The sequence below is a fragment of the Propithecus coquereli genome, unplaced genomic scaffold, assembly GCF_000956105.1.
Source record: "Propithecus coquereli isolate 6110/MARCELLA unplaced genomic scaffold, Pcoq_1.0 Scaffold238, whole genome shotgun sequence".
NCBI lineage: Eukaryota > Metazoa > Chordata > Mammalia > Primates > Indriidae > Propithecus > Propithecus coquereli.
Genome location: NW_012147930.1, coordinates 2,102,727 through 2,119,778, shown reverse-complemented (window position 1 = coordinate 2,119,778; position 17,052 = coordinate 2,102,727). Strand labels below are relative to the sequence as shown.

Here is a 17,052-nt window from a genome sequence, read left to right as displayed (position 1 = left end):
TCACTGCCTTCCAGCGCCACATCTGGTCCCCCTGGAGGCCTTCAGGGCAGTACCGTGCGTGGAGCTGCCGTCTCCTGGCATGCTGCTGGAGGACCTGCCGGAGGCTGTTTTACAGTTAACTTTCTTTTTATATGTAGAAAGAACACATTCTAAAATGATGATACAAAGTACAGCACAGTAAATACATAAACTGCTAACATCGTAGTTTTTTATCATCAAGTGTCATGAACTGCATACGATTGTGTGTGCAAGACTTTCACATGACGGGCAGCTCAGGTCTGTTAACACCGGCATCTCCACAAACGCTTGCGTGATGCCTCGTGCTACAGTATTGTGGCAGCCACCACGTCACTGGGCACTAGGAGTTTGTCAGCACTATTATAATCTCGTGGAACCTTATCACCTACGAGGTTCATCTTTGACAGAGATGTCATTATGCAGCATGTGAATGTATGTTAATGTTTAATCTTGTGATGTTGATCTTTCTGCACAAGAGTCAATTATATTATCCATGCTAAAGTTAATTAAAAAGTATTCTCTTGTTTTTAACAGAAAAATGCACAGAAAAGTTGTACGGGCTACGTTAAATTTTCAAATGGCTCATTTGGATTTTTCACTGTGGCAGTTATTATGTGTGGCAGTTACCTTTAGCAGGTTTCTTTGATAGATTTACATTGATAACTCTTGTCTTTGGGGAAACAACTTATCTAGACACAGTCAACTAGTGAATTATGCCTTCTAATAAGGATCGTCACTAACGGTTCTTTGATAACGGTTCATTGTGGATCTTCAGCCTGTGTCTGACTGTAAGGGCCTTCAGCTTACAGGCAAAATTATAAAATAATTCGATTGAGAAAGCTTCCTGAGTTGCAAACTGAAGGGCTCCCCCACATAGAATTGCCATGTTTCCTACCTTTAAAGTGTCACTTTTAATATACTATAAACATTTTTTTAAATGTTTTCTCAGTCTAGTTTTTAGGTGCAATTAAAAAGAATATCTATGCTACAGATTCCCTAATTTTTATAGTTCAAAAAGTGGTGCTTGTTTTGTGATATAAATGTATCTCAATGGAAAATTTAACTTTTTTTCCCTCCTTCCTTTTCTCCTTCCGACAGTCTTACCTAGCCACACATGTGGAAACCCTGGAGAAATATTAAAAGGAGTACTGCACGGAACGAGATTCAACATAGGAGACAAAATCCGATACAGCTGTCTCTCCGGCTACATCCTGGAAGGTCACGCGATCCTGACCTGCATCGTCAGCCCCGGGAATGGCGCGTCGTGGGACTTCCCAGCCCCTTTTTGCAGAGGTACCGTCCCGCCTGTGTGTGCTTGCGAACTGCCACCCACACTAAGACAGCAGCTTTGGAGCTGATCTTATGTTAATAAAAGCTTCCATCGAAATGAAAAGAGAGATTCGGCTGGGTCTTATTGTGCCAGCTCACTCTGTTCCCCAAACTAATGTTATACTTTACGTGAGAAACCATGATTGGACCCTGAGAAGTGAGTGACAAGTTTACGGTTTGTTATTATGTCCCCAAATATTCAAAATTTTCTTCATTCTATTTCACAAACTTTATGGACTTCTGCCTGTTTTGATCACCTCTTGTCATAGATTTGAAGTAGATGTGTGTGTCCTCATGCTTTGATTGTTCCTTTTTTATCCTTGTTAAAAATGACAAACAACCCATGATAGTTACATGTTTATTTTTTAAGAACACTTTCAACATTCTTAGGCTTCTGAAATGCAGTGATCGTGAACAGGTGCCCTCTGCCGAGTGTTCATCATCATGATTCAGTGCGAGATTAGAACTACTTCACCTGAAGCCCTGCGATTTTTACACTTTCTGATGAAATTAGTTTACTGTTTCAATGACTTTAGGAAAGAGCATACTCGACTCTTAGATTTTGACTTCCTAAGAAAACCTCATTGTGTGGGTTCGAAATTAAAAGCATAGCTCACATTTATTGAGGTCTTAATGAAATGCCGGAAAATGTTCTGAGCACGTCACCTGAATCGTATCATTTAACTCTCACAACAACTGGCTGATGTCATGATTATACACACTCATTTAAAAGATACAGAAACAGAACTTTAATTTTCAAAAGGTACCAGAGATAGTATATGATGAGGTGAGACTCAAACCCAACTCTGACATTTAATCCATGCTTATAACTACCAATTTACAGCCTCAACTGCAGGGCATCGTCTTATTTTGATCACTACACTTGCATTTCAACCTATGCTGTTTAATGAGTACTTGCCTATTTTTAATTCATTTTTCTGCTAAATGTTATAGTCTTATGAGAACTCCCTGATGCTAATTGCTTTATTAATGGTGTGATGGCATGTTATTATTACTACTGCTATTACTACAAGCTAATACGTATTGGGTACTTATTATGGGTCAAATAATACTCTATCAAATTTAATCTTCACAAGTAAGTATCTCATCAAAGATTCATTTTGTAGATGAGGGATATGAGAGTTAGATAGGAAAAGTGATTTGCCCAGGGTGTTCCAGCTAGTAGATGTCTGAGTTGGAATTTACCACCTTCCAGTTATTCCTCTATCCCAGAGAAATTCCATGGTGACTATTTCCTACTCCAAATCTCCATTATTCCTCCCGAGATGCTCATTTGCTCTGCATGTTTCTGAGGTCTATTATATCCCTCTTCATTTTTTCTCATTGCTATTAATTATTATCCATCTTGCTATTGTCAAAACAGTGATGTCCTCCAAATTTACACAAATGTCCCAATTCATTGGCTTTTTGTGGATTTCTCTAAACTAATTGGTCTTACTTAAGGACATTGCTACTTGCTACATCCTAAATATGTCCTTTCTTCTTCTTCCTTATTTCTACCATCGTTTCCATTATGTTCCACTCACTCTGGGTAAAATCGAAGTGACTCTGGCATTGCTCTCCCCATCATTTCTTGAATCCTTTAGGTCTCAAGCAATGCCATGCCATTTTTTTTTTTTTTTTCATTTCAAATTGCCTCTCACTTAGCTCCGTTTCTACTCCCACTCTAATATTCCAGTTATTTTTTTTTCCATCTCACCCGGACTGGCTTCTAGTTTGTTAAATGGACTCCATGTCTAGATCTCAGCCAGGCTACCCCAACACGAGCCAACTCCAGCCAGAGATTCATGCTCCGTCTTACCTGAACATCACCTGCTTACAGGACTTTATTCTTTCTACAATGGAACATTTTGTTTTTGCAAACTGTACTTTAGAAAGTAACTTTTAGCAGCTTTGTGGAGCTGAGATCCCTAAAGTCACAGCTCTGGAGGTTCCCAATTACAAGCTGTCGTCCATAACTTATTTTCATGTGTGCTGCACTTCACAGAGTGGCCTATGGTAGCTACCATCACATGCACGACTCACATGGGCCACCACAGAAAGGCGTCCAAAAGTCACGTTTAAACATTAGTTTGTAAATAGCTGAAGCCCATAAATGCATGATCCTGTTAGTACCTCAAATAACCTCAAATAAGTAGGCAACAGACTATGATTGTTTCTGCAATAAAGGTAAGAAAATAAAGTCTCGAATTGACAAAGTCTTAAATTTCTGACGTGGACATTACCACAGGTCAGCTGTGGTTTCGATTCTGTCATCTACTTTTGTAAACTTTTAAAAATCTAGGTAACATATGCACGTGGTTAAAAAATTTAAGAATACAGAAAGTCTTACTGTAGAAAGCAGCATTCCATTGTAGCATGCACACTCTTATGCCACAGACGCAATAAAATTTAACCATCTTTAGGTTTTTTGTCTTTCTTGTCTTATATCTGTTTATATTATTCTTTTTGCTTTATCGATTTTAAACTTTCTGAATTGATATATTGCTATGAGTATTACTTTATTGCATCACTTCCACTTCCCATGGTTTGCTTCTGCCAATATGATTTGGATTTTGATACATTATCTTTATAAATTCACATGATGCATTTGATTCTTTACGCCTTATTTATTTCCTTTCTGGCGCCATCTCTTGCCTTTCCGCTTTGTGAGACGTGAATGTCCTTGCTCTCCTCTTTCCAGCACGCCTCCTGCCCCTCGCCTCTCTGCGTTCTCTCGGCAGCGATAGCGCTTCTGTAATATCAGAGCTGCTGGCATTTATATTTTATCCTGTAATCCTAATGAAGTCCCCCTTAATTTGTCTAAAGGCTGCTTATAAAAGTTGAAAAGTAATGAACATTCCCGTTGTGATAACTGTAAGGATTGCTCACCGCAGAGCCACGTGTGTGCCTGTCATTAGCCTTCCTCTCCTGTGAGTCCACGCTCACGATCCCTCATGCCACTCTTTCCTTGCCTCAGTTATTCATAATGAAGTCCTAGTTACATTTGTTCCACATTTGGACCAGCACATTCTTGTCCTGCTTGTTTTGTTCCTGTAATGTTAATGGGCTCAAGCACAGATACAGTTTGCTCCTATTAAATCCAGAATGAGTCTTCCTCTGGGAGCAGCGGCGACTTGGAGATTGCCATCTTCTGCCTCTGGGTCTCCATCAAGGTCGCCAGGCTGCTCCACCTGGTCAGCAGAGGAAGGAAAGGAGTCGGGTTGTTCCAGGCAGGTCCTCTGCACATGGTGCTCTTCCTTCCCCTGCACGTGGGCGCCTTTAGTTAGGGCTCGGCAGTGAGGCCGCATTTCACTGCAAACAGAGCCAGGGAATGGAAGCCTCGTTGACTCAGGAAGAAGGAAAACCAGACTGGTGAAAAGACTGGCCCATCTTTTTCACGATTGTCTTCTATTTGTCCTAAAATTTTGAATTATCCTTATCTTTCCTTTGTCAGTTAATAAAACTATGCATTCATCACAATAATCCAGGTATCTTCTCCTGTTTAACTATTTGAATTCTTGCTATGAATTAACTCTATGCCTCTCTCTGTCTGAAGTCCATGGACTTATTTGTCTAACTTAGACTGGATTACTCAATATTCAAAATGCGATCATATTTCTGTTGTTCCTGCAGTTTCCAGCTGTCCCTTCCCCAGCACGTTGTCCCTTTACCACCTTGTCAGCATCCCCCTCCCTAGTGTCCCCCAAACCTACCACCTGCCTCTCTGTGAACCCTCCCCAGAGGGTTCCGGGATGCTTTGCAGGGCTGTTCCACAGCCAGTACCTTGGAGACCTCCTGTAGTAGTCAACTCAATCTGTAAACGATTCCTAAATCCGGTGTCTTCTTTCCCTTAGTTCTGCCACAAATAGCTTTCTTAAAATGTCACTTTGGAGGAAAATCTTTAAACCTTAGCATGGGTGTGAACGTCCTCATCTGCATCCACATTGATGGGTATTTTGACTAAGGATAAAAGTATACATGGAAAACATTTCCTTGTAGAATTTTTAGAGCATTGTTTCATTATTTTAAGCACATTATTGGCTTCTCTTCCTCCTCTGAGAGTGGAAACAAACAAGACGTGAGCAAGTGAATAGTAAGGCATATGCCGAACTAAAATAGCACCTTTATTACCAATAAAAATGCTATTAGAATATACACATATTCCATATATGTCCATATATGTTTTCCATATGTATGTATATGTTCATACATGAAATAGATGGGCAGGTGGACTTTCTAATGTTGGACTCCAGAATTAGACAGATCTCACTACCCTCTCCCAGGCAGCACTTGACGAATTTATCAGCTCAAAACATCCTCAAGCTTTGATGAGCACTGATATCATCTGACATCAACCAAGGCTCAAGAAATAGAGATCAAAAGAGTTTGTCAGCTTTGTCCACGGTCTGAACGAAAGCCTATGTCCCTCCAAAGTTAGAGCAGTGAACGGCACTGCTTCCTTGCTATCTCTGATCTAACTTTAGACCTCAACGTCTTCCATTCCTCTGATTTAGTTTTCTCACTGAACTGCCCTCAGTTTTGTCATTCAAGATTAAGACGATTGGGGAGGTGAGGGGCCTAGGTGGGGGGTTCCAATGAAACAGAGAGAGAAAAGTCACCACTGGAGAGAAGTCTTCAGGCATGTGCCAAGGAGCAAAGGCACAGGCAGGAGGTTTTAAAGGGCAGCTACAAGACAGAGTCATTTGAGGGACTAGGGAAGAGACACAGCGTGGGGAGGACTGCAGGTGCACGTGCTCCAAACGGGCTGCGTTGTCACGGGGCACCCCCACTCTCTGTGGCAGCACTGCTGGGGATGGGGGCTATTCAGCTGTCGCACACCAAGCAACACACGCAAGTTCCTCAGTATTTAGAATGGCACTGTCCACTCGGAATGTAACACAAATGTGAGCCAAATGTGAATTTAAAAATCCTCAGTCACACGTTAAAAAGTAAAAGGAAACAGGTGAAATTAGTTTTAATAATGGATTTTATCAACCCAAAATATCCCAAAGATTCATCAAGTCAATGCACAATCATTATAAACTATTAATGATGTATTTTGCTTTTTTAACATACTAGTGTGAAAATCTGATGTGGTTTTCAACAGGTCATATCTCCGTATGAAATAGCCACGGTTCAAATTCTCATTAGCCCTATATGCCTGGCTGTGGTATTAGACAGCACAGATTTAGAAGGTGGAGGGATTTTATCTTTTTTCTTCTATACCCATTGTTAATTGTGTAGAGCTCTGATGCTGTGAGTGGGTTTCATTTTCTCTTATGGTGTAGGGTTCAATATATGGATGTAGTTTAATTATGAAGAATGATAAGAAAATGGGTCTGAAATACAGAAATCTGTGCCAGATTCTGATTGGAATTCTTCCCTTTAACTTTCCAGCCATTGCTGAAACATATTTTATCTGAGTAATAGCAGAGAGGAGAGAGTCTGCTTGAAAATCAGTTTGGGCAAAAGATAAGAGTGAGCTAGCTCCTTATTAATCCAAGTATATTTCTCAAAAGAAATGTCATTTAAAACCCTGCTTAGTTTTGGAAGAAATGGCATCAGGATCCAATGAAGGAAGATCATGGAAGATTGAAAAAGATGGATATTTGCTGGTGGAGGAAGCAAAGAGATGGAAACAGCTCTGTTGCATGTGCAGCTGAAGAGGGATGAACGCATACAAATGAGTTATTCTAGGACCTGGGAGTTATGATCTACTTTATCATCAGCAAATCGGACGTCTTTCTCAGACTCCTTCTCCGTCTTTGGTATGTGTGCTCCTGACCTAAGGTGTTCACATAGCCAGCAAGTAGAAGGAGTGAGGTGTGGACCCAGGCGGCCCAACAGCAGAGGTCACATACCCAATCTTTATGCTGTATTTTCAATAGAAAAAACAAACATTTTGAAGAGATGTCATTCTCCGTGTCAGTGTGAGGGTTAAATGAAGTGCAGCATCTGGCAAAGTCTCCGGCACGTAAGGAAGGTGAGCAAAGCGCGGTCGTGTTGCAGCGCCTTGGACAGCAGCTCTGCAGCGTTGCCCGGCAGAGCCTGCTCCACCAATCAGGTGTTCTGTGTCTTTGGTCAATTTATTTAATCTCTCTGGTCTCAATTTCTTATCTGGGTAAAATTGTCTATTTGATAGGTTTGTTGTAATGACTAAATGAGATAACCCAGGTAAAATGCTGAGCAAAGAGCTGGGCACATAGAGAAATTCTAGAAATATCAGCAGTTATGACTGTTTCTATCTCCCCTCCCTTCCCGTCTCAAAAGCATCTTCTGATATTGGATCTAAGTGCCTGTAGTGGAATGGCAAAAACTCAAAGAGAAATTCATGTGAACTATAGGATCTCAATTTGGTAGCTCTGAAATAAAGAGATTTTAGAAATTATTGATATTCTTTGGAATAAAAGATTATGAGGCTGATTTAAGAAGATAAATTGAGTGTCTAGAGACTCGGGCAAAAGGCAAAATGAGTGCCTAATGAAGGGTAGGTCTATGTAGGAACGGTCCATTTTATTTTACATGCCACTTCCTGGACTGAAATACTGAAACGGAATTGCATATACAACATGCACATGTATGCAAATATGCGTATAAATAACATGACCTAGTATAGAAATATAGATTTAGCAATAGTCCAGATGTAGATGATTTCTAGCAAATGAAGTAGCACCTGTCTTAAAGTGATAGAAGTCACGGCTTAGTCACAATTTTAGATTTTAAGAAAAAATCATGATAATAAGGGTTAAACATATAGCAATCACCAAGTGTCAGACACTGTTTATATGCATCAATATATTCTTGTTACTAATTTTCAGAGTAACCCTGCAAGGTATATATTATCATCATTCCTGTTTAGAGGAAGAGACTCAGACGCAGACACAGTATGTGGGGGAGGCGAAATCTGACCTGGACTCTTTGGCGACAGAGTCCACATCTTGGCCCCTGTAACATGCTGCCTGCTCCCTTCTGATTTATGAGAATGATAAATATCTTTGAAAGAACCTAACTTAGGATTGGGAAGCAAATATTTGAACTTGAGTTAAAGAAACATTTTCTTCTTGAGAAATGTGTGCTCGGACCCTGAAGCATCCGGGGTGGGGCAGAGAGGACGCTGGCCGCCTGGAGACATTCCGCTGCCATGAATGAAGCCGGTGCCTGGGCTCCGTCCTGCAGAGATGGCGGTCGCTGTGCTCCTGTGCCCTCCCTTCCTCCACCTGCTCCTTGTGCGACGCAGGTTCTGATTCATCGACACCCCTGCAGGCCACTCGGGGATTGCGTGCCTAGGAAGAAGAATGAAACCAGGAAGATGGCACAAGGGAACTGTGGTTACTGCTCCTCAGCATCGTTCGTGAGCCGACGGTGACCCTGAAGGCCACGATCCCGAGTGTGGAAATCCTCACAGATCAACATCCCGAAAATATAATTCTGTTAAAATAATAAAAAAGTTCTTAAAAAAGATATTTATATTTTAAAAGGAAATTTGTTTGAGGAATATAAAAAACATGGCAGAACACTTCATAGACCGCTTTGCACAATGAAACAGGCCATAATAATGTGCATATTTTTGTGAGCATAAACCCTCAGGTATACTAATGATGGTTGCACAGGTATAACAGTAATGAGCAGATGGACAATATTCATAAAAAATAGGTCAAAAAAGGAAATGTATAAATGCATATCACCATGGTTGGCAATTGTGTGTACCCAGTTTTATAACTGTGTCAGCTGAAATACCGTCATGAACAACTTAAGTCTTTTGATGAGATTCCCCCTAAGAACTGGAACCAGACCAGTTTGCCCATGGCCACCCCTTCTATTCAGCATAGTGCTGGGTGTCCTAGCCAGAGCAGCCACGCAAGAGACAGAAATAAAGGGCATAAAAATTGGAAAACAGGAGGTCAAACTATCCCTGTTTGCCAACTACATGGTCTTATATCTAGAAAACCCTGAAGACTGTACCATAAGACTCCTAGAATTGATAAATTCAGTAAAGTCTCAGGTTGCAAAATTAATGAGATCAAACGAAAACCACGATGGGCAGCCACAGAATGTGCAGTTGCCTAAAAAGCCTAGATCTCAAGAAATTTTATCTTTCACAAACACAGATGTACAAAAAGGATATCCCTTTGTTGAGGAAGTTTAAACGTGTTGAGGTACCTACGCAAGGCTCGCACATAAAGTCAACGTTCTGATAATGCACTGTCTTGGAGTCAAATCTGCACAAAAAAAAAAAAAATTCATAAAACTAATTAGAATTCTCTAAAAGTCTCTACACAGTTTATATGCCTGGTATTGGAAATGATGTAAAGATGAAAAACATAGTATGACAAATTGTGAAAAATAATGCTGACCATTTAAAATAGTGAAAAAAAACTCAAGAAAGGAAAAGAAAAAAACACAATAAACCCTCCCCCCAAATGAAAAGAAATTGGACATATGGGAAAACAGGGTAGATTATGGGCAATTGTGTGGAGACGGTCCACAGGGCTGGCTGACTTTCATGGTCATTGACTATATTTTGAAGTCTTGCATCACTATGAATAGCTGCTTGATCTCTTTCAGGACATGTGTTTCCTCGGAGAAAATGTTCACATTCTTTTTCCACATGGCACTGCTCTTTCTGAAATTCTTCTATGATTCCTGTGATTGTGATATTCAAGATTTTGGGCATTAAGAACTTTAGGAATTTGGATTTTCAGCGTCTGATCTGTCAGGATTTCAACATTTGGGATTATGACGTGTAGGATTGTGTCTTTCATGATTATGATGCAAACTTGGCTAAAATTGCTGCCTAGGTCTTTGGTAGACACGACTAACAGAAGCCTCATACATGTCAAGTGAAAAAGTATATATGTAAATTGAGCTCAAGAGAACTTTTGATCCAAAGAGGGCTGTTTGGCTGTAGGGCTTTCCTAACATTTTACTTAAAGGCTAAATGTATTTTGCCAAAGCTACTTCTTTATGGAGTAAGTCGAACTTGGAGAAAACAAAGCAAACAGTAGTCTATTTACCCAGCCAAATCGTTTTCTTCCTCCGGAGAACGGCTTTCTTTGGATTGAGTTCATCCTCACCCCTTTTCCTCACAGTTCCTGAGCCTTAACCTCTGTTAGGTGTGCTGTGTTATGAACTTTAAATACATTATGTTAGATGATCCTATCCAAAGAGTTTCAAGGTTAATAGTAATAGATTTTGCAGATGAGGAATCAAAATCTCTGAGAGGTTAGGTGTTATGTCCAAGGCTATACAAACCAGAACTGGTGGTATAATAAATAGCCCACTCTCGCTTTGTGCTTTTCACATTTGCCTCTGACTGTCACCTTCTTTGGGAAAATTGAAGGTAGGGTTTGTTGTTGTTTGCTTTTGTTTTGTTTGGAAGCATGATCTATAAACCATAGAAATGTAAGAGCATATGAATCATTTTTTAAAACTAAGGCTGCTTACCGAATAAATTTCTACCCTTGGTTTTTGTCTAAACACATACGTTTAAGATAAATATTCACCTGAATGTGTCCAAACACATTGTCACTACTATGTGATGCTTTAGACAATATAGAATGTAACAGTTATTTTTTTTTAGGAGTTAAACTGATTTGATCCATTTTAAGACAGTTGTGTTTTCTTGACAGAATGAATGATAGTTGGCAACCAAAGATGCCACTGAACAAAGAAGCAGTAGCAGTATCAGTAATACTTTTAATAAAACATGCCAAATAATGCATGCCCATGTTTCATGTAGAGCGGTGTGAAGCTGCAGATTGCTCTAATTGATAAGCCTTCCATAATGCGGCTGGGAATGGCAATATGTCACTTGCCAATTCTTTATGAAAAGTCAGTCAAGGCTGTTTAATTGCAGACATTCTCCTGCTTGCTAGGCAAGCACAGCCTGGGGAAAACATAGCCGGAGGGGAGGAGAAGGAAGAGAAGTCATGCCTTTTATGGGTGCCTATAAATTCTGTGATATTTAAAACACAGCTGTGTTTTTATCAATTATGTTACAGAAGTAACATCGTAGAATGAATCTTAAATGATCTGTCACGTCAGGACCAAGCAATGCAAAGTAAGATTGAATGAGACAGTCTTTATATTAAAAACCTAGCTTTAAATTAAGTTTGAGTGGTTTTACACAATTTAGTTTTAAGCACTTTTCTTGCATACTTTGCAATAAGCAACTCCAATGTAAATCCTATCGAAAAAAGAAAAAAAAGAACTACTCCATTGCAAAAACATATATCCCTCTGAGATTGTAGTAGACCTGGTCTAATATTTTGCATCATCATCTTTGTGCTGCAGGCTTTCTTTTTTTTTTTTTTATTTCAGCATATTATGGGGGTACAAATGTTTAGGTTACGTATGTTGCCCTTGCCCCCCCCAAGTCCGAGTTTCAAATATGTCCATCCTTCGGGTGGTGCGCATTCTGCTGAGCATGTTATTCACGTTATCTCATTCCGTACAATTGTAACAGTGTAAAAAATAATCCTAAGTGCCTCTGTCAATTATTTTCAGTTTTGTGGATTACTTTGCGGTATTTTTCTGTTGTTTTATTCCATGCAGGTATCATATTGGGTTATAGAGCTGTAAAAATGAATTTGTCTAGAGCCAGAATAAATACATGCCCAAGAAAACGTCCTTCATTGTGACGGGCAGTAATGCGAAGTGTTTACTAGTCAGGACTTTGTCATTCGAGTTCCAGTATCATCATGTACTACCTGGCACATCTCGGACAAGCTATTTCCTTGCAAAGCCGTGGGTTCTGAATCTGTTAAATTGGACTGAGATGACTTTTCATCTCACATGACTAGCACAGATTAATTGAGACACTCAAAGTGCTCAGTACTAATAACTGCTGTTAGCATCACATCATATCTTTGAACAGCTAGAATGGGGGGATAGAGACCACAAGAAGCCAACTCAACCTCTAAAAAGATTCAGAGACTGAAATCATAGAGCACATAACATTTATATTCTCCTTTGTAAGATTAGCATTAAATCATAAATATTTCAAATTTCATTGACATAATTTGATTCTCAATATTATACTAATTATTGGCTCTCCCCGTAATTGAACATAATGAGTGTTTCCAATGTTTACTTCTACACATAATGCTATAATTACTGTCTGTGTACATATAGCATTGCTTTTGTTTCTTCTGGTTAATTATTTCCTAAGGATAGAATTCGAGGAACGTTATTTATGTTTTGCAAACTTGATGAATGAATTTCTAATGCCACAGGAGTTTTACCACAATTACCACAGGTTTTCATGTTCACATTTCTTTTTAGTTTGCTGAGAGTTTGGTGGCATTAAAATAATGCTCCAAAGTTGCTTTAATTGCCTTTTGATTTCCAGTAGAAACCAATATTTCCCTGTAGATTGTCTTAGTATTTGTGTCCATTCCTTCGTTCTCCCATGATATCTAAACCCATGCAACTAAAACCAGATGAGATCAACAAAGGAATGAATGTAGTTAGGAAGAAAAGAGGTGGAGAGACTGAATTTTGCGTACTTCCCGAAGGATTGGGAGATGGAATGAAACTTATGAGGGGAATGAGAACTAGATGATGAGATTAGGCAAAGTCATGAGAGGTGTATAAAAAGTCTGGTGACTACAATGGCACAAAGTCATACACAGCCACCCCTCCTTATCCATCATTCCACATCTGCAGATTCAACCAATCAAGGAGGGAAATATCCAAGGAGAAAAAAAATCCAGAAAGTGTTCCATTGCTGTTGATGGTTGTGTCCGTACTGAACACATATGGACTTTTTTTTCCTTGTCATTATTCCCTAAACAATACAGCATAACAACTATTTGCATGACATTTTCATTGTATTAGATGCTATAAATAATCTAGAGATGATTTGAAGTGTATGAAAGGATGTGCTTAGATTATGTGCAAATACTATGCCATTTTATATTATATAGGGGACTTAATTGTGCAAGATGTAACAATTGACAGAAATCAGAGGAGGGTATGCAGCATGACGCTGTACTAGTTTTGCAAGTTCTCATGACTGTTCAGAAGTATAATGATGAAAGTATCTCAGGAATGAGGAAATGTCGTTGAGAGCTTGATGGGGAAGAGCAGCAGGAGAGGCCCCTGGGGTTACTGGCCTGGCTGTATAGATGGGCGCCGTGCTGAGGACCAGTGAGGATGAAACTCTGACATAAGCGGGTTCAAGAGAGGATGGGAAGAAAGGAAAGATTACAAATATAGACTCTTCAGGTGTGTTTTAGTGAAAGGGGTTTCAGCAAGCAAGGCTAGAGGTGAGCGTGGATTCTGGAAGCAGATGTGGAGTCAAAAGAAAGGTTTCAAAAGTGGGCCATGGAAGCAAACTATCAGCCACCTGAGAGGACTTCAGAGATGCAGTGTCCTCAGAAGACGTCCAGATTTCCACAAGAGGGAGAGGGAAGGAAATAGCTCAGAAGTGGTTGGGATGTAGGACAGTTTGAGTTTCAGAGGTCCGAGTGGAAAGGTTTCGAGGTCTTGGGAAGAATGTGATTCAGGAGTCAGAAAGAGAGATCTGTAGACCTTTGAGGGGATGAGAGTCGGGGGGGTAAAGGTGACCCAGGAGACCAGGGCTGCTTCAGTGAGTGCTGTGAGCAAGGACAAGGCTGTTCAAGGACAAACTCCTGATGGTCTCGGCATAAAATAAGTGGTGGCGAGTCTATGGGAGAAGAGGGAGAGGAGGGGGTGGTGGTGCATGTGTTGGCCCCTTTCATTCCAGCCCCTCAAGGAGTGGAGCCGGGAGAGGGTGGGGCAGCCTGAGCCCCAGCTTGCAGACCCCTCCCTCCTGGAGCAGCCACTTCACTCCCCCGAAGGGAGACTTGGGAAGGGGAGTCCTTAAAACTTTTGATAGAATGCTCCAAAATAACATAATAAACTATAATTGAGTGACCACTGTGTACTGTAATGAAGAAAATAGTAACAGCCATTTATAATGGCGCCGTTGATATTCCCTGCGCTGGTCTAAGCGTGTTATTAGTGATTAATTCATCTGACTCCCTGTGAACTGATACCATTATTATATCCATTTTAAAGAAGACCAAACTGAGCCTCAGAGAAGGCAAGAACTCCCCAAAAGGTGTATAAAAGTAAGTGGCAGAAGTCAGATTGAAACCCAGACAATCTGACTTGAGAGTTTTCACTGGTACCATATTCTACATGGCCTTAGGGAAACCATGCTAGGTAATATCTCCTAGTATTACAAAACGCATATTACATTATATGTGGGCATGTTTCTTGCTTATTTACTTGGTATTTTTTCATACAATTTTTAAAACTGAGATGAGATTATATATCCATCCTATACCCTGCATTTTATAAATTTAATGTTATAACTTAGGAATTCACTGAAGCAGTATTACGAATGTTGGGTAAGCATGCTGGATGATCATAGGGTTTGGATGCATCATACTTTATTTAATGACTTATCTGTCATTACATATTTAGGCGGCTTCAATTTTTCCTTATGATAAATACAGTAAAGTTTGTCTCTAAGTAATATTTTATTCTGTATTTTGAGTTATGTCCACAAGACAGGTCCCTAGCAAGATTTATACCCAGGCAAGGGATGTAACAATTTTAGAGTTGAGAATAAAACTTTTTAAAAGTTTGAAATTCCTTGGGAGAAAATAGAAATCAGTGTACTCTCATTTCTGCTTCCATTTAGAATTATTTTCCCCACTTACAGAAAGCAGTAGATTCAAATGCATCTTTTATTGAAAACTTTATCTTCCTCTTGGATTAACTTGGTGATATGCTAACTTCTTTTAGCTATACAGCATTTTCTTCAAACGCAAAATTTTATGAAAACTCAATATAGGAAACAGACTTCAAAAATAATTACTCTGATAGAAATTTGGTGTGGGCGCCGATGCCCACCCACTTAATTCTGTTTTGCTACTTGCAACCTCTAGATTTGCGTCATGCAAGTCCTTGGGGCACAGTTTTTACAATACTGAATGAAATGACTCAATATTGTACCACAATCCTTTTAAAAATATTTGTTGTATGCTAAATTTTATAATCAAGTATTTACCTGGAAGTTTTGAAACCAACTTTATTTTTTGTTCTGCATGTTGTGTAAATAAGAAGGAAGGGGATGGGATTTTAAATCGCATTTACTTAGTTAGAAAACAAATTTTTCAGATTTCCAATTAAACATTATTTCAGATATAACAAAATGAATATCAATGTCTGAAAACGTTGAAATATTTTAATTGTTTATTAGTACCTATGGAATAAAAGGAGCTTCTATCATATTAATACATCATCTAAATATTGGCGAGAATGATTCAGTTCTAATAATTACTAATTTTCCCAATACATTTTACTTTTTATATGTGATTTCTAAGTTTTCTTCAGATGGTTAATGACGAAACTTGAAATCCTTCTTCTAATTGTCCTGAAGCTTGCTCTTAATTGTCTTTTCTTAATGTTTTTCTTTGACTATTTTTTTTTCTCTGCCTGAAATTTCCTTGCTGCTCTGGTGAGTTTAAAAACAAACAAAAAACTTCTTGGACTTGTGGCTTAGCCACTTGCTGAAAACAAGAAAAGCAAAGCAAACGTGCAAACCAAAACCCCTTACGGACTGCTATAATTACAAAACTTCCTTCTTGGCTATAATTTCTGTCTGAAATACCGCTCTACTAGGAGTCCTGTGGCAGTTCTTAGAGACTGTTCTTTTTTTAAACCTCATACTTGAAAAAGCCACATATTTCTATAACTAAATGAACTACTTTTCTTCTTCTGCTCTTCCATAGGGTATAGTTTGATGCCATGTATAGTCCCAGAAATATATTTTGTCGTAGCCCCATCACTTATCCCGATAACTGAATGGAGGCTCGTTTGTGACAAATATCATTATAGGGATTTCAGGGATCATTCACTGAATAAAAAAAAAAAAAGGTAGAAATAAAGACAGAATGGTTACTGAGTATCAGGCTGCCTCCTAGGTTGGGGGTAAGCCAGTGTGAAGAAAAGCTCCGAAGCTCATATTCCAACACTTTGCACTTGGCAAAGCACTGTGAATTCAAGCACATAGGACAGAGAGACAGGGGGTGATCCAGATGGATGCTGTGTTACATATGGTGGTCAGAGAAGGTGGGCAGGAAGTTGAGCTTTGAGGAGCCCTGAAGGTAGCGGGGGAAACACATCTCAGTTAGTAGGATCAGTGCAAAGGTCCTGGGGTAGTAACATGCCTGACTCTGGCCCCAAGAGGCAATGTGTCTAGAGCAAGTGAGGAAAAAGGAGGGGGGATGGAGGGAGAAAAGGGGAGAATATAAGGAATAGGGGAGCCTGAGGGTCCAGTGCACATAGGGCCTTTCAGGGACTGGTAAGCCTTGGTGTTATTTTGAGTGGTGCTATGAGCAGCTAATAGTTTTGATCAGAATATGTACTAAAGGTGGGTTCCATGTGAGTGGGCATCACTGCTTGATTAAACTGATAAATAGTGACATCCCTGGATTCTCTAGGTAAAATAAGAATCATGATACAATCCATGATAGTTAGGAGTTGTTGCTGATCCTGTTCATTTTATGGAAATCAAATATCGTGACATCCACTTCTCCATGTGTAGATTGAAAATGACATGAACAGTCACTTTAACTTCTCTTGCTTTCCCCGTGGATTTAAGACAAAGGGAAGGATAATTTCTAAATAAACCTAATATCCCAAGAATATTTCCTTTCCTTTTTT

General features: G+C 39.5%; 1 protein-coding gene across 1 annotated transcript in view; it reads left to right on the top strand.

Moving 5' to 3' along the window:
* CSMD1 (CUB and Sushi multiple domains 1) overlaps positions 1-17,052 on the top strand; it is a 1,519,798-nt gene that overhangs the window by 833,886 nt on the left and 668,860 nt on the right. Inside the window, 1 exon segment of the mRNA XM_012645868.1 lies at positions 1,117-1,311. Within this exon segment, the coding sequence (XP_012501322.1) occupies positions 1,117-1,311 (195 nt within the window).